Source organism: Rhagoletis zephyria, unplaced genomic scaffold, assembly GCF_001687245.7.
Source record: "Rhagoletis zephyria isolate East Lansing unplaced genomic scaffold, Rhagoletis_zephyria_1.1 Rzeph_scaffold_00313, whole genome shotgun sequence".
Classification (NCBI taxonomy): Eukaryota; Metazoa; Arthropoda; class Insecta; order Diptera; family Tephritidae; genus Rhagoletis; species Rhagoletis zephyria.
The window spans coordinates 289,230-310,586 of record NW_016157397.1 but is presented as its reverse complement, the minus strand read 5'-3'; the positions used below and the strand labels follow the sequence as shown (position 1 = coordinate 310,586).

Sequence of the window (21,357 nt, the reverse complement as noted above, 5' to 3'; positions counted from 1 at the left end):
AAAACTCTATAAAGGTATAATTCTCTAGAATATGTATATCAATCCTCTAACGACCTTCCAAATTTGCTTTTTGAGGGGTTTCTTGAAGTAAGAGTCGAAACGACCCTTTTAGGCGAAGGCTAATGGGTTAAAATGTTCTACGAAAATATTCCCTATGAAATTTTGCTATATATGTCTGAACCTTTAATTTCGCTCAGACATTTATTTTAACAATTTTTTCCATTTTTTTGAAAAGTTCTTAGGCCGGGACATGAAAACTTTAGTATAACATAAAATAAAAATACGTGCTAACTTTTGCAAATCCATCGAGTGTTTTTTACCACTGGATTGGTGTAATTTCAGAAAATATCATAGCAAAGTCCGAGCTGGTTTCGGCTGTCGCGCAGTGTAATCTGCTAAGAGCATATGCATCTTTTCATTTATTACTTATTAATATTCGGGAACCAGTTAAGATAATTAGTTGATATTTGTAAGCCTGTATTTATAGTCCGACATTTTGCATAAAAATATATTACTTAAATTGAAGCAAATAGCTACAAACACAAAAAATTTAGCCGGTAGGTGGTATGTATCCATATCATCATTTGCCTTGAAATACAGCAATAAGAAGAGCGAAAGGTATGTAATGGATTTTTCGAAAATTATTAAAAAATAAAAATTGAGCTTTCCTCAATATTTTCTTTTTTTTCGCCCGTTCGGCATTTTTATACGTAATGCAAGTTTATAGGATAGGTGCAAAATTGTTTAAAAAAACACTAATTCTGGGCGGCTTTAGATGAAACAGTTGGAAGATTTATTTAGATTTTTGAATAAGGGTGCCATATGTTTAAGAAGTTGTTTTAAACTTTGGCGCGATTTAACACTATGTGAGTACACTAGTATCTAATTTTTTTTCTTACAATTCAATTCAATGAAAGACTTACTAAATCATATACAGCACAAAATTACTCAAAATTTTAACTCTTCAATATATAAGAAAGTACATACCCACATTAGTATATTTCAATGCAGTTCATTCTGCATATAATAATTACAAGCTATTGTCCCATATCTCCTAAGAATATCTAGCATTCTGAAATTAGTTCAACAAATTTTGTGTCACAGTAAATGTCCAAAACATTTGCATATCAAAGCGGATATCTAAAAAGCCTATATATACATATAAATACTTGCTTTTGATTAATTCAATTTTGCATTCGCCTTAGTAGCTACGGCAATCAGGTTGAAAATTCCCAATTGCTTCAATGACGCCTATGATCACTGAGTGCAGTGATTGAAGCTGAGCGTCTTGCACCTGATGTAAAAAAGCAGGCGAAGTAAGTATGCAGAAAATAGGCAAATTATGAATTACACAATTTAAAAAAAAAAATTAAAATTTCCCTTACGTATGTACATAATTCTTTAATGCACCAACCTTTTCGCCGCAGCTATAAAAAATACTTGTAACCCAAACGACCCAGCGCGTAAAAGCTTCACAATTCTTTGCCATGCCATCATCAACTTTGCTATCCTCTGTGTGTTTTTCATTATTCTCTTCTCGCGCACTTATTGCTGTTGGTTAACCATTACAAATTCATTTGCTCACACATAATCAACTGTACGCTGTTTGAAAGGGCAAAAAAATGAGTAAATTCCTTAAAAACAACAATCAAGTTAACAGCGTCCTTTAACGCTTTTTAAGCGCTTCCATTCTGCCAGCCTGCCAGCCTGCCAGCCATCGTTTATCTTAGTTACATCACCCGTTGGTATTAAAATTGCAATGCGTTTGCACACATTTTTTCGCTTCATTTTGTCGTCGACGAATCAACATTGGCCATCAGCAGTGGGTGCAACCTCTAAGGCCAGCGTATCCTGATCACTGACTATCCTCAACTCAGCCCAGTGTTCACTGCCTGCTGACTAAGTGCTTAGTTATGTCGGCCTGTCCACAATCGCTTCTTTTTTCTTTGCTTGTCCGCACACGTTTGTTCGCTCGTGTTCACTGCTATGTCCCTCGTAATTTTGAACTAAACTGTGCAAATATTTGTTCAACAACGAATTCAGCGCATATCAGCGGAATGCAGCTGAGTCATTCGGGTTGGAGAAGATTCAATATTGGCGTTTGGCGTCAGTGAGTGTGTGAGTGAGGTTGAATTTGGAGCGTTAGTTATGTGGTATTGGTTAAAAAAAAATTAGTAGCTTCGTGGCTTTTCGGAAATTTTCGAGGCCTTTTCAAACCTTAACAGGATTTTGGGATTCTTCGGATTTCTGGGATTCAGAGTGGTTTTCTTTTCGGGACTTTTTATATTTTACGGCAGTTGTCTAATTTTTTTTCCGGAACTATTGGTTTTTTTTCTAAATTTTATTCCGGCTTTATTAATCGTCACTTTTCAGAATTTTTCCAGACGGTACTTTGAAATTTTTCTTTTTCATTTTCGAAACTTTTTGGAACTGTTTGAGATCTTTTCGGGCTTTTTCGTGATTTTCCGGGACTCTTTCGTAGTTTTTCGGAAAATTACGAAACTCTTTCTAGGACTTTTCTGGATACTTCGTATTTAATTCCTCGAACCTTTTGGAGTTTTTCTAGACTTTTTCTGCTTTATATTTCCGATCCGCTCAGGTTTTTTCGAATTTTTTTGGACCATTTGAAATCGTTTGGAATATTCTTTAAAATTTTTTTCACTGTGTTTTATAATTTTTCATCGTAGGGAGTTTTCTTTCGGGGTTTTCGCGACTACTCTCCATGCCTCATGTGGCATTCGTCGGATTTTTTAGGGGTTTTCCAGGATTTATCTGTGATTTATATTTCGGAGTCGTTTCGTATTCCTTAGGTGTTTACGGAATTCACCGCTTTTTACTTTTAGGGATGTTTTGGGTAATTTTTCGATATCTCTTGGTTTTTTTTTCGAGTTTAGTTTTTCGAAATCTTTCAGAATTTCGGGCTACTCTGGGTGCTTTGTGCAATTCTTCAGCAACTTTCGCGATTTTTCCGAACTTTTGTGCTCTATATTTCGGGATTTTGAGTTTTCGGTATTCACTCTTTTTTACTTTTAGAGATTTTTTTTGGGCGCTTTTCAGTTCTTTTCGACACTATTCTGGATTTTCTCGAAATCTGTCGGGATCCCTCGGTAGTTTTCCGGAAATGTTGGGATTTTTCTAGTTTTTTTGTTTGGTTTTTCGATTTTGTGGCACTGTCCAGATACTTCATATTTTATTTTTCCGAACCTTCCGGGATGTTTGGTTACTTTTCTGTATTTTATATTTGTGGACAGTTCAGAAATTTTTAGTGATTTTTCACTAACAATCGTTTTTACTTCTCAGGATTCCTTCGGGAGCTTTTCAGATATTTTCACCACTTTTCTGGATCGTTCATTAATATATCGGTATTTTTTAGGAACTTCTGGAATTGTTTTTTAAATCTGCGTTGTTTTTTTTTTGCTCTTTCGTAACTACGCTGGATTTTTGTATTGTTTTCTTTTTTTTTGTATGTTGGCATTTTTCGTAACAATTTCATAATAACTCGTTACTTTTCGAGATTCTTTGCAAACAAAAACAGTTTAAGAATGCCTAAAATTTTAAAAATTTATTTTATCTTCTCCTCAAAAAAAGTATCAGGAAAACTTGGCCTTTTGCTCAAAACTGCTCGACATAATTGGTTCAAAGTTTTTTTACTGCCTGGTAAATCGACATTCTCCCTCGTGAACGTAACCTGGGACCAAATACTCCCATTGCAAAAGGGTCTACGAAACCAGAATGACCCAGATCTATATCTGGCCAAGGACTGTCAAACCTCCTGACTCCCTAAAAGCTCTTTAGGGAATTTCTATGCTGATACAACAATTGGACGGGAAGATGGCCCACAGTCTTTCAGGTCGAAACTAATCAAAAGGTGCTTTGTCGATCTTCATCACTGGGCAGTAGGAAACACTGCAGCAATGTTATGGATTACTGTGTCTGTGTTATGGATTACTGTTACTGTCTGTCCTTGTGGGGTCGAAAACATTTTGCGGTGCCCCATTGAATTTTTTTTTTTTTTTTTAACTATGTATAATTTCTGAGTGGGCGAACACAGAAGGCAGCAGGCACTAGGGAGCGGTAGATGGTCATAGGCTGTCTAGGAACTTTTACCATCTACGCAACAAATTACACAAATTCTTAGCATAGGTCCAACTTCAGGATGCTTACAGGGGGCCATCTGCGCTCTAAATTGCAACAGTTGGGCCTGACCCTGTAGACAGTTTGGATCGACTGTTTCAGCTATTTTACTTAATTGGCTAAGTCATTTCAACCATTTTTTTATAAATAGTGTGAACATAATCAACTAAGTAAATGAAAGTAATTAAAAGTTCATATTTTTTTTAATGAAACATCTAAACACATCCTATCTGCATTTTGCCATTTTCTTTTTCCTCAGTTCATTGGTTTCATAATTGTATGCACATTTAAGAGCATAGAATAACCGAAGCAAGGCAACTGGCAAGTGAATGAGACGTGCATAGTAACAGCGGTTTGGGGAGAAGAAATAGTGTCGCCGCTTGCAACATAAACTGGGCTTGTTTGGTGTTGTTGTCATAACGCTGCTTACCTCGTGGCCAACAATAAAAAAACAAAGTCACGACATAATTTAATTATTGCGTACATTATTGCAACATTTGTGGTCGCATTGTTTCACTAACAGCCGCGAATGGTTAGTGCGGGGCCAAGCATGTCAACGCGCGACCTCGCCACACTGAAATACCCGGTCGCCAATCTAGGTACCCAAAGCTGGAATGCGAAAAAAAAATGGCATTGCCGTGGTGGCGACTTAATTCCACCTTTTTCAAATATTTACATATTTACCGATGTATGTATGTGTAACTAAGCGAGAGTGCTTATTAGTTGGTACATGTTGAAAAGTTAAAAATAGTCGGATGGTATTTTAAAATTGTAATGGAAATTATGGAAATTTTACAGCTGAGGTCTTTGTCGGTCCGCTGCATACAACGAAGTGCTATGGCATTCTTTACCATACACGGATATACATATGTATGTATGCATTCACAATGCGCATTTTTTTTATGTTTTCAATGTTTGCGCGTTTAGAAATCGGTTTCAATATTTTAGAGAATGTGGCATATCCAATTTGGTAAAATTGTTTAAGACCAAGATCTCGATGAAATATTCAAGAACCCATAACCACTTCGCCAAATGTTGGCTTCCATTCAAGGCTAGATAAACCTCTTTCTCTAAACTAGAAAGGGCCGCGCATTGCAAGGGCTAACGTTTCACTAAGAAATGCTTATACGGGTACATAAATGATCGTCTTCGTATAAAAATTCTCAGCTTCTCAGCTTGTCTTTAAAGTTAGGACCGTGGTCCTTTCGATGGATGTGAAAGTGCAGATGATTATAACAGTATAGATATCCAATGCGTAGCCTGTATGTTCTTTCTAGCTAAGCCATAGACTTGCGTTGTGAGTTTACACACTCTGCAGGTCGCCAAGGCTACCTTGTTACCATCGATCCCCCAAAAAATTTCCCAACAAGGGAGGAGGTGGGTATCCGATTATCATCCTTGAACCACCTTTGTACCAAGGTTCATATTTGGGATCACGGTGAGGAAATCCATTTGGCAAGACCCCTCAGTCTATTCAGGTCATCCAACGTGAGAGGTCAAAGTAGAGAGATCTATGACTCTTTGAGCCAATATCCTCGGGATAGATCAAAAGACAGTATTACCAAAAGTCGATCCCCCAAAAAATTTCCCAACAAGGGAGGAGGTGGGTATCCGATTATCATCCTTGAACCACCTTTGTACCAAGGTTCATATTTGGGATCACGGTGAGGAAATCCATTTGGCAAGACCCCTCAGTCTATTCAGGTCATCCAACGTGAGAGGTCAAAGTAGAGAGATCTATGACTCTTTGAGCCAATATCCTCGGGATAGATCCAAAGACAGTATTACCAAAAGTCACCGCGGTGTCAAAGAACGCGATAACCTTAGATTCGATGGACATTTCGACACTATTAATAAGAAACTGAAGGGAAAAATCCTTGTATAATTTTTGTGAGTTAAGGGGCTAGTTGCTAAATTTACGAATGAATAAGACGAACACCTTTTCCAACTGATACTGTAGATATTCTCGAATATAACTTACCCTAAGTAGACAGACCAGAGGAGCGTTAATATCGCTAATGCATTTCTAAATTAATGACCACTCAGCACCGTTTTCCTTCTCCTAGATGCTCGGACGCCGGCTTGGTCATGTCGTACGAATGGAAAAAAAAACGCTCCACCTCTGAAAGTATTCGACGCTGGTCGCGATGGTGGTTTAAGGTAAAGAGGAAGACCTCTTCTACGTTGGAAAGACCAGATGGAGAAGGACTTGGCTTCCCTTGGCATCTGGAATTAGCGTCAGTTAGCATACAAGAGAAGCGACTGGCACGCTGTTTTGGACTCGGCCAAAATCGCTTAGGCAGTTACAGCGCAAATAAAGAAGAAGAAGATATTTATCGATACAGTTATCGATATAATAATCGGCACATAACTGGTGATCACACGATTTGACATTAAATGACATTAAATCACATGCTATGACATCACATGATATCAACACACCACATGATACGGCATCATATGACACGACATCATATGACGGAACATCACATGATATGACATCATATGGATTGAGATGACATCCTATCACAACACTTCACATTACATCACTTTGCATCGCATTACTTGACATGACATCTTATCGCGTCATCGCACCTCACATCACCTAGGTGAATATGTACATGGATGAAGAAGAGGATGAAGGCAAAGAGGTGAATTTAAACACTTTACTTGTATAAGAACAAGACAGTATAAAGATAAAGGAAAACAGATTAATATAAATGTTATTAGAACGAAAAGGGTAGAAGGTAGGGATAAATATTTGAGCCACTCAAATGTTGCCATTGACTTTGCCCAAAATGTCTTTTTTCGCCGATGTATCGCATTTTGTGAAAAAGGTGTGGCTCAAAGGGTTAATGGATTTCGTAATATACAGTAATTCATAAATATTTAAATTGCTAAAGGAAGGAAAATATAATGGATAATATAATTTTCAAACGAAAAAATAAATACCGATTTAAATTATTTTACTTATAATGATTACGGTCCCTGCTTTAAATTCGTCTATTTTGAGCACTAAATAACTTACTTAACTTAACTTTTAAATTTCTATGCAAATACAAATAAATACATTTGTAAATTTGTACGATTGTTAGCACAACAAGTTAACAAATAAATTTTATTAGGCAATCAAGTATTTTAAAATGTAAACTAATTCAACTCTGACACTACCACAAACACCCATACACGTCCATACAAAAATAAACATTAATGTCAATCACTCCAATTTACAATTTAACACCTGCTTGTGCTTGGTGTCTTGCAACCATAAAATTTGATTGCGGATATGCAAACAGAAAATAGGAAAAAAATATATATAAATGTATGTATGTACATATGTATGTAAATTCAAAACGACAACTTCGAAGATAGAAGACATGAAATCAAAAATGCATAAAAGTGATTTTTCCGACAAAAGCACATGTGTAAAAGTCGATTTGGGCAAATCAAATGCCAGCAAATTTACAAATTTGTGTCTGATGGCGCAAGCACACACACATACACATGTGACAAAATGTACAGTGACTCAAACAAAGGACCATTTGTTGAATTTTTTTTGTCATATTCGTTATGTTTTTCCAGCTACATTTTTTTTTGTTAACTCGCTATAAAAATATTTTCCATGCTTTACCCAAAAACATATCAAATGACTACGTGTTGATTTTTTTTTGGAATATTCGTCATGTTTTTCGAGCAAAATTTTTTGTTTGTTATTTTTCTATAAAAATACCGTCCAAACATTAATCAGAACCATATAAATCACTATTTCAAGTTTTATACAAAATTTAGAAAAATTCAAAAATTTTCATCAAAACTTTTAAATCAACTTTTTAATAAAAAATCTTTAGAAAATTTTTGGATATGTAGTTTCACAGCCAATAAAATTCTAGTCTAATAAAGTACAAGTCTCAACCGGCTAAAAAGCCGCGATGATTTTTGAGAATTTTTTTTTGGAGACTGCTTTTTCGGTTTTTTATATAAAAAGTGCAATTTATTAAACCTGGCGTTAGTTTTTTGAATTTTTTTTTTGCTAACGGTCTCCCGCGTCTTATTTCATACGAAATTCATGCTTATATGGAAAAAGTGCAAAAATCCGTCCCCAAAAAAAAAACAATTCTCAAATAACAACGGGATTTTTTAGCACTTCGTATGGGTTATAAAACTGCATACCCAAAAATGTTCTGAAGATTCAGAGTAAAAAGTAGAAATTTTGATGAAAATTTTTTGAATTTTCCTAAATTTTTTATTAAGGGATTTATATGGTTCTGATTAATGTTTGGACGGTATTGTTTATGGAAAAATCACAAACAAAAAATTTAGCTCGAAAAACATGACAAATATTCCAAAAAAAAAATCAACACGTAGTGATTTGTTTGAGTCACTGTATATTTGTGTAGGAGTAAAATACATAGTATACATATACATGTGTATAGTACATAGTATGTATGAGGCTGTGTCGAAAAACCCCTAACAACTTAACGGCTGTTAGCTGCCAACCACACACACGCACGCACGCAAAGGTAACTCAATTTATACGAATGTATGCATGCGCGTTCGAGGTGATTGTGCGCCATTGCACATTTAACTGGGCTGTCTGTTTGTCGCAGTCTGTCTGTAAAATTGAATTTATCCCAGCTTTACGAAATATTTTCGGCCAGACGCATTTTCAGAACTGCAGAACTAACGATGTTTATACGTATGTATGTATGTATATAAATATGTGTGTTATAAATGTAAAAATATTTTGCATACATTTGTATATGTAAATATGGATAAATGCTCATGTGTGTTGTTGCATTCACTTTTACCTCTAACTTTTTTTGTTGTTATTACCGTTGTCACAGCAAAAAATCATTTTTAACGCAATTTGTTCGAAATTTTCAATATGGCAAACATTTCCTGCCTAGTCAGACAAAAAAAAATAAAAATGCACCAATCCGTTTAGGAGCGCAGACATGTTTAGGTACGAAATATGCGAAATAAGCAAATAATAACAGTAAACGAGTATATAACTAAACAATATATAATAAAATCGTTTGCGCGTCATAAAAAATAACTCTGGAAATATTTTTTCACATATCATTTATAAATACATACAGACGCAAGTATATACTATACTAGGAATTAAGTTCATATTTGTATAGAAAAAACTTTTTGAGGTCATATAATTACAGGCGATCTGAAACACTTGTTAGCGATTAATTTAATTATAATATCAAAATTTGATTTTTCCAAACTTGGTTAAATAATGAATAAATTTCGCCGCTAAAATTACTGCTTTTATTTTATTTAAGGCTAATTAACAAGAAAATTATAAATTTTTTTGTGGAAAAGCATTTTTGTTAACACTGGCTGTAAAAAGTGCCGTTAAAAATTCGATTAATCGATTATTTCTCAATAATTGCAGTTAATTGCAATTCATTTTTTTTGGCTTGTGATTAATCATATGATTGATTAATCGATTATTTTATTTTTTGCCATCCTTAGTCGTATGTCATGGATCTGTATACCGTTTTTAGAGATCAATTCATTTTCCCATGATATTTTAATTTTTAATTTTGCATTGTGAATAAGAAAAAATCAAAATTTAACATAGAAAACGTTACTCTCACGCCATGTACGACTATTTACGAGTATGACCCTGTAAATACATGGCGTATGAGTAACATTCTTTCCTGCTCATATTTCATCCAAAAAACTCATTACGCATTTTCATTTGACCATTCACAACTTTTTAATTATCAAACGATTTTCTTCGTTAGTAGTTAGTAGTTTTTAAAGAAAAGGTTTTAATATAAATGAAAATAATACAAAAAATCTCCAATTTTTTTTTAATTTTTCTGGTGTTAAAATTCGATTTTTTCTTTATAAAAATGAAAATATACATATATAGGTATTTGGTAAAATAACCAAATCTAGAGAAACTGAATACAGATTCCTAATCGACGACTCAAAGTTAAGTTAAGGTTATGTAATTTTTTTTACCGAAAAAATGTTATTTCAACTTTTCTCCTTATATTAGAATAAAAATTATTCCACATCATCAGGAAATATGGGCTCTATTTTATGTACTTAATTAATGAATAATTTAGTAGAAAACCCCCTACTTCCAGAACATGACGATTCCATCAGTCAATCCCCGATTAGCATTAGCAAATCCGCCCTCTGTCATAAAAATATCACAAGACTTGCTTCAGGATTTCCGAACTGCAGGAGAAGTTATGAAATTTATAAACTTAGGTAAGCAAATTCATGACTGTAGTTCAATATAAAGAAGAAAATATAAATAAAATAAATAATTTCACGAAAAATTAAGAACTTAAGAGTAGAAGAACATTCACCAAGGTCTTAGTTGCTAAGCCAAGTCTCCAAGCCTATAGCACTGCTTGGACAAACTTAAATCCTCGCTACTTAACTTCTGCTGCAAGTCAAACAGTCTAAGCGAATGTTAAAATAACAGTTTTCATGCTGACTGCCTTTAAAGTGTCCAAGAAGTTTTCGACCATTACGATATTGTGGGTCAATTAAAATGCAAATTAGCTACAGGACACAGCGCTGAGTTACGCTTAAATAAATTTATAATATACATACATACATACATGCATACTTGCCTTGGGTCGCCAACTCAGTTGACAAACGTAGACACTTGCAACTGTATAAATTGTATAAAATATAACTTTTGGTCACACCGAAACTACGCTTAGCTGATGAACTTAAGCATTTCGTAAGACTTATGCCTTATCAGTTAAGTGTGTGTGTAGCTTGTACATAAGTATTTATGGGCAAACAGGGACCAACAGCTTTTATTCAAATGGAATACACAAATTCAAGTGTCATGTTGCCTAACACGAGGGGAGTTATACAAATACAAGTATACATTAGACCGTTTCATAACACCCCTGAGTCTGAAGTAATTTTGCAAAGCAATTTCGAAACATAATTTTTTTTTTTTTTTTTGGGCCGAACGTGGGGTTCGCCTTTTTACACTTTTTCATCATATCTTCAGCATACACAGTCGAATTTCAAGGCATGATATGTCGATGTTCTTGTGTCGAGGAGAACATTTTTTGTTTTTGTTACAACATTCATTGACCTCAAATGCCCCGTTCTAGTACTTACCCAGCTCATCGCAGTTCTTACCATCCTAATGTGCCACCCTAAGGTCAGTAAATTAAAGCTCACCAAAAATCATTAAAGTTTTGCTAAGAAGTTATTTCGATTGTTCCAGTAGAAATATTTAAAAAAAAAGTTAATAGCCGAATTTGGGCGTCACGGATTAATGTAAAAAAGCGACCCTTAGGTTCTGTCGAAAGAAAAAATTGTTTCGGCATTGCCTTGCAAAACTAATTTAGACTCAGAGACCGAGCGACAGGAAAGTTAACATATAGGATTTTTTTTAAAGGACTTTAAAATTTGAAAAATATGATTACTTCAAAAAATTATTTAAAAAAAAAAACAGTATGGTATCAAATTAAAAAGAAAATTTGGAGAATGAAAGCAGATTAAACTTTTTTGTGCAAAAGGACGAGTAGGTATTGAAAATGCTTTTGTCCTTGAAATTTTCAAATAATTGTTTTTGAAAAATTATATGTTAAAGGCTAATGCACACTCGACCACAGCCTCGAATATCCTAATTCAAACTTTATTAATTCAAAACAATTAAATTAAATAAAATGGCATTTTAAATACCTATTCGTCCCAGTGAACCAAAAAATTTTAATTTTCTGAAATTCTACAGAATTTTATCTTTTATTTGATACCCATACTGGCAGAGTTTACATGGCAGTGGATTTTTTAAATAATTTTTGGAATTAATCATATCTCCGAGACTACAAAGCCCTTTTAAAAAAATCCTGACGTCAGAGCGAAAAACTAAAAACGCGGATTTACTATATTTTTTTTTTGTTTTTTTTTTTGTGGTTCACAGTTTCGTGAGTATATTGATTGCTTTGTGTATTTCCAACTATTTTGTTTTTTGTCACCCGGTGTTATATTCAAAGAAATATTTCGGAAAAATTTCATAATTTACGTGAAAATTGCGCGAAATAAAAAGTGCCAAATTTGGTGTCATTATATTTTATACAAAAGATTTCGTGTAAAAAAAAGTACATTGTAAATTCTAATATTCTAGTATTGCAACTTAAAAATATCTCTTTGGAATATGTTTTTCAAAAGTCACAAAATATTTATATATCTGAGGAGTTGCAGTAAAAGAAAATAGTATGACTGTAATTTAGATGGAAAATTATTAATTTTTTCATTTAAAATACACTCATACTGCCGCCCTCCTATTTATATGTATAAGTAAATTAAACTTTCAGAATACTTGCATATATTAAAATCTATCACATTTTGAGCGCTGATTACCCTGCGTTCACTTCTTCGGTGGCACCATACTATCAAAACTGCCAATTATATTACCAGGTGGATTGTAATTACAAACAACATACGTAGTATCGCCTCTGAAAGTATAGAAAATAAATGTTGGATGAATTATATTTATAGTTAGAAATTACCCCTGACTCACCTTGTCGCAATGCCCACGCCCAACTGTCGACTCTCCCGCCACACCACTTGTGTGAAATGTCCTGTTCCGGGCTTATAATTTGGTTTGGAAAAATCATAGTAGCGTATCTCGTCGTACCAACGTTGTACTGGCGTTGAGCCATTAACCTCCATGCCAAAACATGTATACAAATTTTCACCGTAGGTGTGCACTTGCCGATGTTCCAGGCGGCCTGTACCAGCCAAGTGCTGTGGCAGTGTAGAGAGATTTTATTATAATGTGTATTAAAAATTACAAACGACTAACTTGTAATCAATTCTAACTAAGAGGCAAATCAGGGCCCCAATCACGAATGAAACTTGATTCGAAAATTCATTTTGAGATTACGGCACTCGATGAGGGGTGCGCCTTTTCAATGTAAATTTCATTGGATAGTAAACAGCTGTACTTTTTTTTTTCATTCAAATTAGAAACGCGTAAGCATTCGATAACGGATGACGTGATTTGGGCTTAGGTTGTTTACGGCTCCGGCAATTCTTATAAATCCTAATCGGATTTCTGCTAATGGCAGCCCTATTCTATTTACTAAAACAATATTTTGCATAGAAATTTATTTAAATTTTTTTAACCACCATTTCGGTGTTGAAAAGATCAACGGTAAGTCTGCTTTCCCTGGACCATCTATTCTCTAGACGTTCGCTTAATTTCGTCACCATAAACTTTGACTTGACAGCCGGTATTCTGCAGTAACAAAATAATTATATTTACTGTAAGGTTGATGAGAAGAACGGAGAGGGGCATTTCCTGAGGGATACTTCTATGCTTCGAGTTTCTCAATGGCTGTTCAAGAATATGTCTAGCATTTCGCAACTTTTGGTCAGTCGGATGTTTTAATAGAACCTTCGGTAATCGGTATCCCTCAGAGATTTGCTCAATATCTCGCCAGAAATTCTTTCAAGACGATGTGCTTTGGGCTAGTTTTACGGACTTCTTGAAAGTTTTTTAGGCATTCATATATGCTTGCCAAAAAGCATTTTACCGAACATAGTTATGTATTTCCTGGTTCCACCACTGGGCTCTCCTTTTACCTATTGAATGAGTTTCGTTTCTGTTCCTCTATATTATATGCTTGTCGAAGCCAACTCCATACATATAATTTTGGAACATTGTATTTCTATGGATAAATTAAGTTTCAATTTCCGATAATGCATAAACCCGATGGCCCCTAATTTGTCTCTCCCAATCTAACACCAAGCGTTCTTACTACAAAAAGTCGCACTCACCTTGGCCCATTGTTGAGCATAACGACTCAGTTCATTACTAAGCGACAGCGGTGGACAGTTCTGATGTTGTGCTCGAAATCGGTTGTGCGCATCCAAGCATTCTTGCTGAAAATCTGAAGCAAAATCGGAAGTAGCACTCCCACTGCAAAAAAGCAAAATTTTTTATTATTAACTGATAAATTTAATTAGAAATAGTAGCTTTTTATAGTGGCAAATAACTTTTCTTTCCCATAGACTTTTTTGTTTGTTCTCTCCTCTTTTGCTATTTTCTCATTTTGTATCCTTCTTTTCTTTTTATTTGGCAATTAAACTGTTAGTTGGTTTAGGCTGATACCTAAAACAAGATGACTTCCAGTGATGCATTAACATATCTACTAATACTACGGTTTGGTGATTGTCAGAAGGCATATTTCCATTGCCGTCTTAAATAACCTAGTGGAAGTGTATGTTCGCGAAGAAGGTTTTGAAATTCTCCAATGATCTGACGTTTCATAGCGCGATTAACTGCACAATGAAATAAATTTGAAGAACTTTTTTCTCTTCACTCCCCGGCGGCAACAATTATCCGGTTCGATGGTGAATCTGTCCTTGAAACTATGTAGTATAGTTGGTGGCTCAGTATCGTTGTTCTACAGAAATCCTATATAAAAAGGCTTATTTTAGACGAAATACCTTAAATGTCTTATAAAGGAGCGCAATGATTCTGGTGATTGATTTAACGGTACTCATTTGAGATAGACCCCTGGACAACTCAATCGTGTTGTCTCCGAATGAAGCTTTAACGCACAGTAATATTGGCAATTCACGTCCATTGGGTCAATCGGAGCATACGTGAGTTCGACATACTTGGCGGTACAAGACGTCGCTGTAATCGGACATTCATGGCACTTTTCCTCACTTGATGATTTTTAGTAAAAACTCGACTCCAGCGCCACCCGGCGTTTTTTTTTTTGTAATTTTTGACATTGGGTCACAAATACGAATTTTAGTAAAACCTGGACTCCCGCGCCACTTAGCGTTTCAGCATGTTTGAAAAGCGCCACGTCCTTTTTCAAATCGCTTCAATTTTCTCTAAGAGTATGAGATTCATTCCATACATCACCATACCAGGTTCAATTACTCTACCAAGAGCACTTCCAGAGTTATGCAGTATAAAAATTTGGTTTGTATGGGAGATGCCACACCCTCTTTTCAAAAAACATCAATTTTTTCCATGAGTACGCGATTGATTTTATATATCTCCGTATTAAGTTCTAGTACTCTATCATGAACACTTCCAGAGTTATGCAGTATGAAATATTCGGTTTGTATGGGAGGTGCCACGCCCCTTTTCCCAATAGCCCCAATTTTTTCTCATGAATATGTGATTGATTTTTTTTATATGTCCGTAGCAAGTTTCAGTAATCTACCAGAAACACTTCCAGAGTTATGCAGTGTGAATGTTACGGTTTGTATGGGAGGTGCCACGCCCCCTTCACTTAGCGGCATGAAATATACTTTACATCCGATTCTCATACCTACCAAATATACACAAAAAAATGGTCGAGCCATTTCGGAGGAGTTCGACCACAAACACCGTAACACGAGATTTTTTTATAATAGATTATTAACTGTGAAAGATTTGTACAGAGCCATTTGTGTTTGTCAAGAGAGAGCTCTGCTACCGATCCCAAAGAGTACCTGGCAGCAAGAGTTATTCTAGTACATACTGGACCCTAAATCTATGAAGTCTGTCACAGTACTACTAGTGAAGTGCGTCCCAGTATACAAGATCCCTTCGTGTACTAGCCGGAGACAAAAAAGTTCCCCGTTCAACGCCAGACAATCTCCTTTCATCTCCTTCTTTAATTTTGAAAAAGCCGCGCTGAAAAAGGCAGCTGATTTTATGACTTATAATAGTTATAAGATTAAAAAATTATCGTGGAAGAAAGTGGGCCTGTCTAAAACTTGATGTGGTATCAAACGGCTCGGAAAAGGCCTAGTCTTGATTTTAAGTAATTTATTTGTGAAGCGCTCCTCTAAAGCCGACAAAAAGGTTTAGATCTTCTTAATCGCAAATAGACATGTGAGGAGCTTCCTTCCTGTACATTTCTCTGAGTTCTTCTAATCTCTACTTATCTTTCACCTATTTAGTTTCATTAGGGAATTAGTGTAAGTGATCATTTCGGAACTAGGTCGAAACCAGTGAGGGCTCTGTTCGGGGCTAGTTCATGACTTTTTGAGACCCATTTCGGGACTAGTTCGGCAGCAGTTTGGGACTATTTCAGGCCTAGTTCGGGTCCAGCTCGGTAATAGTATGAGACGCAGATGTTTACACATCAAAATTTTATGAGTATCTGGTACTCATGCCCTGTTTTATTTGGCGCAGTACCAGCCTAAACGTTATTTTTTTTTTAATTTATTAAATCACAAGTCATATCATCCTTTACTACTATCTGGGGCCTATTCGGGAACTTAAGTGCAACTAACTATTTACAACTTACTCTCTTAACAGGTAGCAGTGTGAAAGATTTCAGAACTGGCGGTTTTGACTCTAATCGTGGTACCGATCTTAGCCGACCTAGGTATGTATATCTAAAGATTAGAGTACGTGTGTCCTATTGCACGACAGAAAACGGTGTGCGCAGGCGTATCTCGCAATAAAATCTTCAAAATAGTAGTCAACAGGACCCTAGCCTATATCTAAGGCTAAGCTGCCCACAGCTCAACACTTTACCTTGGTACAGGTCCACTATCGTAGTATACGTGCGCAGGTATAGCAGCTTGCGGTTGCGGTTGCGGTTGCAGCAGAAATGTAGCTTCGCGCATGCGTGGCGACGACGAGCCTACTAAAGTCCGCTCAGCAACAGTCTCCATGTGTCCGCTCCAATTGGGCGCGCCACTTGCCGCAACTACACTGCGATTCGATGTTATTCGCTGTGGCGATCTCGCGTACACCGTAGTGGCTTGCAGTTGCAGTGCTCTTGTCACACCATTGTTGCTGGGCGTAGAGGCGGCGGCGATACGCATTTGCATGCTCGCCGTTGTTGCTGGTAGATAAGTAGTGGTGGCGGCTGTTGATGCTGCTGCATAAGCGGCCAATGCTTCATCCTTTTCTTTGCAAGCCCTACAATTGCACGACGCTTCTTTGATGCGTACCGGTGGCGGTGGAAGGTGGAAGGAGGTAGGTTGGGCAGAAGTGCTTGCCGATGCGCCGTAGCGAAAATGCATAGTAGATGATGTGGTCCTAGGTGCGCCAAATTCTCTATCTATTCTATCCGACGGTTGGCGCTGCACTTCGTACGCTACAGGTCGATCTACGCCAGGCACAACGATGCGCGGTCCCATGTTGTGCTCGCTTACATCTCTAGACACATCGTGTGTCCTCGGCGGTGTATCGTGCCGACATGCGGCGGGTGAGTGTGTTCGATACTGTGCGCGACGATGTGTACTACCAGCTGATCCCATTTTTTTTTTCTTCAGCAACAACTGGTTCGCATCGAAACTTTTACCGGCCTACGAAGGCGCCCTGCAATCGCGTGTTATGCCGCAGCGCCGCACCGCTACTGTGTTGCAATGGTAACACAAACTATTTAATTTTCAATTTACAATTTACTTCTTTCGAATGGAGCAATTTTGATTACACTTTTTTCTCAATTTTCTTTTCAACGAAAATATTTGCTTGACACTGAAAGTGTCAACGCTTGGATTATAACAAAAATTTAAAAAAAAAATTAAAAATAAATACCTAAAATTTCAAAATAACTGTTTCTTGCATTGCGTGGCAAAGTGATGTTTGCTTAACGGTCGACGTTGTTGCTCTTCTTGCAAATGATCACACGCGTTGCTATCAGATGACATTTCGATGGACTCAAACAGACATTCGTATGGGAACGACACATTGGTGGTGCATCATAGGTTCCTTGCTCGTCTACCATTGGTGAAGCTCCTCGTTGACAGCCACGGCACCTGGATCGCCGCCGCCGCCTTTGTGTGCAGCGCTCTTGTGTTCTGTGGTGCGTCACTTGACAATCTGGATTACAACTGCAATCGCATGACTCCCTACTCTGATAAGCACTGGAATTCGGCGTATCTACGCTAGTGGCACGTCGTCGCCGTGGGTGGCTGTTTTTATTGCCCATTGCATGCACTGTCGCTATTCAACACCATTAAGTCTCAAGTTTGAGCTGGCACATTAGTCACTTTGCTTGCGAATAGTGGATATATTTTTTGTTATACGTTGCACATAATTTTGTGAAATAACAAACACAATTTTTTTTTAAGACGTTACAAATTGACGGATACCAAACTGAATTATATCAATTTTTTGAGAATACTCCATATGTAACGCAGGGTTGTAAAAACTGATTCATGAAATATTGCTAAAAAAAAAGGCCATAGCTAAATACTTTAATCTTCTTCTTATGTAAGTTCAATACCGTTCATGGAAATATTCATGCCGAATATACAGTATCGTTCATATCAATAGCACCCCATTTCAAAGTCATATTATTTGTCACTTGTGTTTATTCACTTATTGTTAAGAACTTTCAATTAAAATACAGCTCATTATCTAACAAAGCCCATAAAAACCCAAATTTAAAACTTTGTAGAAAACTGAAAAAAAAAAATAATCAAAAAAGTTCACCCTATTTTCAAACTTTTTTCTCAGAAGTGTTAGAATTATTTTGAGTTTGCAGTTTTATAGCCCAATCAATTTTAATGGAATAATGTGAGATTTTCAAGTGACTAAAAATTGCCGTTGATTTTTTAGAATTTCTTTTCGCATTTTCTACCAAAAACACAATTCACCCGAAAATTTTTCATCCGCCTATAATAAACACATGAAAACCAAACGTGAAGAGTGAGCTGGATCAGGGAAAATAAAACTCATGATAAGGCTGAATTTATTTTTATATGCGAGAAAACCGCAACACCAGCGGCAAAAGAAATTCTAAAAAATCAACGGTAATTTTTAATTTTTAGTCACTTGAAACTTGCACATTATTAAACCAAAATTTAATGTGCTATAAAACTGTGTACGCAAAGAAATTCTAACACTTCTCAAAAAAAAGTTTTAAATTTTGGATGAAAATCTGTTGCATTTTTTTTTTTAGTTTTGTACAAATTTTTAAACTTGGGTTTATATGGGTTTTGTTAGATAATGAAATGTACTTTAATTGAAAATTATTAAAAATAAACAAAAATAAACATAAATGACATTGGATGCTATTTTGAAGACCGATACCGTTTCGGTAAAAATTGGAATCTCATCGTAGCTTGAAATCGTGCGAGATTCCCAGACGTTGCTGTGTAATAATCAAAGCCTCCTTGTTTAAGCACAACTTTCTAGGCATTAAACAAATTTCTACAAATAATTTAATTCACTTTTCCATTTTTGATTTAGGAAATTCACATTTAAAAGGTTTTGAGTTTTGCAATTTTTAGGAACTTAGCAGCTAGAACTTAAGAACAATTTATATATTTTAGCAAATTATTAAACCCACCAGCACCAACGGAACATTTTTTCAACACCAACTACTACAGCAGCAACACTTTCCGCGAATCAAAACGATAAACTGAATGGAGAATTGCAAAATCACCGGATACGTAGCGCAGCTGGTTAGCAGGCCGTAGCTTGATAACGGACCAAAATAAAAACAAATTTATAGTAATTGCCAACAATACACATACATATTTCTGTGCAGTATGTAGATACGAGTATAAGAAAATACCAACCTTGCTCGTAGTTGAAAACGCGATAAGAAGAAATGTTTACTTATTTACTTTTTAATCATTTAGTTTTTTTTGCATTTGTACATATGTATGTATGTATGTATGTATGTACGTACATAGTCAAGTAGTAATAATACACTCTTTGAAAAGCAGAACTACTACTCACTTTCATGTGTCACCGTTAAATGTATGCACGTCATTAAATTTGATAACTCGAAAGATAACAAACAAAAAGCGGCGGGTGTGCTCTGGCCCCCACTACTCACAAAACGCACAATAGAAATATTTCAATTGTTTGCTATTGTAGTTGTTGTTGTTGTTTTATTGTTTGTTTACTTTTGTTATTGTACTTTTGCAATGCGAATATGACAATGAAATTGAAAACGAAAACGAAAACGAAAACGCTCCCAAATCAATCAATTATTGTTGAACATAAAGTAGCACTTGTACGAGTATTCAATTGATGATACGAGTAGTATTTACTTGCATACACACTCGAATGCTAAAGAATGGGCCATCGATTATTGTTTGTATGCGACGCTTTAGTCAAAAAAACAATTAAGCATTCAAACAATGCTAACATTATTACACACCTTCCAAATATGCCTGGATATGTGACTAGGCTAATATGGGTAGGCCGTTTTTTTGCAAATTTGGGGCAAATAAAAAAGTAATAAATATACATTTTTTTGTTATTATGGGTCAGCTAAATCGTTTTTTATTTAAAAAAAAATACTTAAGTATTTTGTTATTCAATCAGCATTTTTTTTATAGGGAGTAGTGCATTTTTTATGAATTTTAATATTACATTCATATGCACTCATTTTAATGTCCATATCTATGCGCCGCACAGTGGAAGAGCCCATTATAAAATAGGCAAAAATTAAAAATTGTGTTCCGATTGTGTTGTATTTGGTTATCTGTAGTACTTTTGCTTAGGAATAAAGAAATCTGAAAAATCGTTTTTCTAATTAAATACTACTTTGAATTTAAAAAGAGGTGGCAACTCCCTTTAAAAATATTTTTGAAATAAAGCATTCTTATACCATGTCCCCACCGGAGCTAACCACGTAGTTATGGCTATTGAGTTGGTTATCCCGATAACCCACTTGATTTAGCGTATTTTCGCCATATAAAAATGACAGCACTTAACCATTTCACTGAGATGGTTAAAAGCTAACGAACTCGAAACCACGTCGAAAGTCTGATACAACCCTGTGTTTGCCCGCCATCTGTGTGTCATTAGCGTTAAAATGTAAAGAATTCGTTCCTTACTAGTGTTTGGACTCAACTAAGATCAGATAAGATTTACTACGGTTTTTGAAGAAATTGAAATTTACTCCTCTACTCCGCTTAACTTCAAATATATTCCATTTTTTTCATTCATGTTGTGCCGTTTTTTGAGTGTTCACCACCGGTTTCAGTAAAAAAATTGAAAGTTAGCCAAATCTCAATGTTAAAAAGGAACAGTCCAGCGCCTTCGTCTTGGTCTGCAGGCTGTATCGGAGATACAGCCGCTATATTTAAACGTAGAATACGTGGTATGGTTAAGAGCATATCCAAGTCAAAAACGAAATCACACACTAAGAAAAAAAGGGTTTTTCCAAAATTTTACAAATTTACATACTTCTAAGTGAAAAGAACTCAATGAGAATGTAAGCGAAAGCCCTATTTTTATTTTTATTTTATACCATTCTTTTTTTCTACAGCTTACTGAGA

The 21,357-nt window shown here is 35.7% G+C and overlaps 1 protein-coding gene across 1 annotated transcript; it reads right to left on the bottom strand.

The window, feature by feature from the left end:
- Positions 1-12,143: 12,143 nt before the first annotated feature.
- LOC108358896 (protein PRY1-like) lies at positions 12,144-17,520 on the bottom strand. Its single transcript, XM_017610413.1, has 5 exons — positions 16,640-17,520; positions 14,543-14,563; positions 13,924-14,065; positions 12,662-12,888; positions 12,144-12,596 (listed from the first exon to the last, which is right to left on the bottom strand). Exons 1-5 carry the CDS (start codon positions 17,368-17,370, stop codon positions 12,509-12,511), a joined length of 1,209 nt encoding a protein of 402 aa, XP_017465902.1. The 5' UTR covers positions 17,371-17,520; the 3' UTR covers positions 12,144-12,508.
- Positions 17,521-21,357: the final 3,837 nt, after the last annotated feature.

Coding starts and splice junctions, on each gene's coding strand:
- LOC108358896 (XM_017610413.1), bottom strand. CDS start 17,370: ATGGGATCAGCTGGTAGTACACATCGTCGCGCACAGTATCGAACACAC. Junction 14,066..14,542: donor ATTTCTGTAGAACAACGATA/CTGAGCCACCAA, acceptor GCTTTTTTGCAG/TGGGAGTGCTACTTCCGATT. Junction 12,889..13,923: donor ATGCTCAACAATGGGCCAAG/GTGAGTGCGACT, acceptor ACACTGCCACAG/CACTTGGCTGGTACAGGCCG.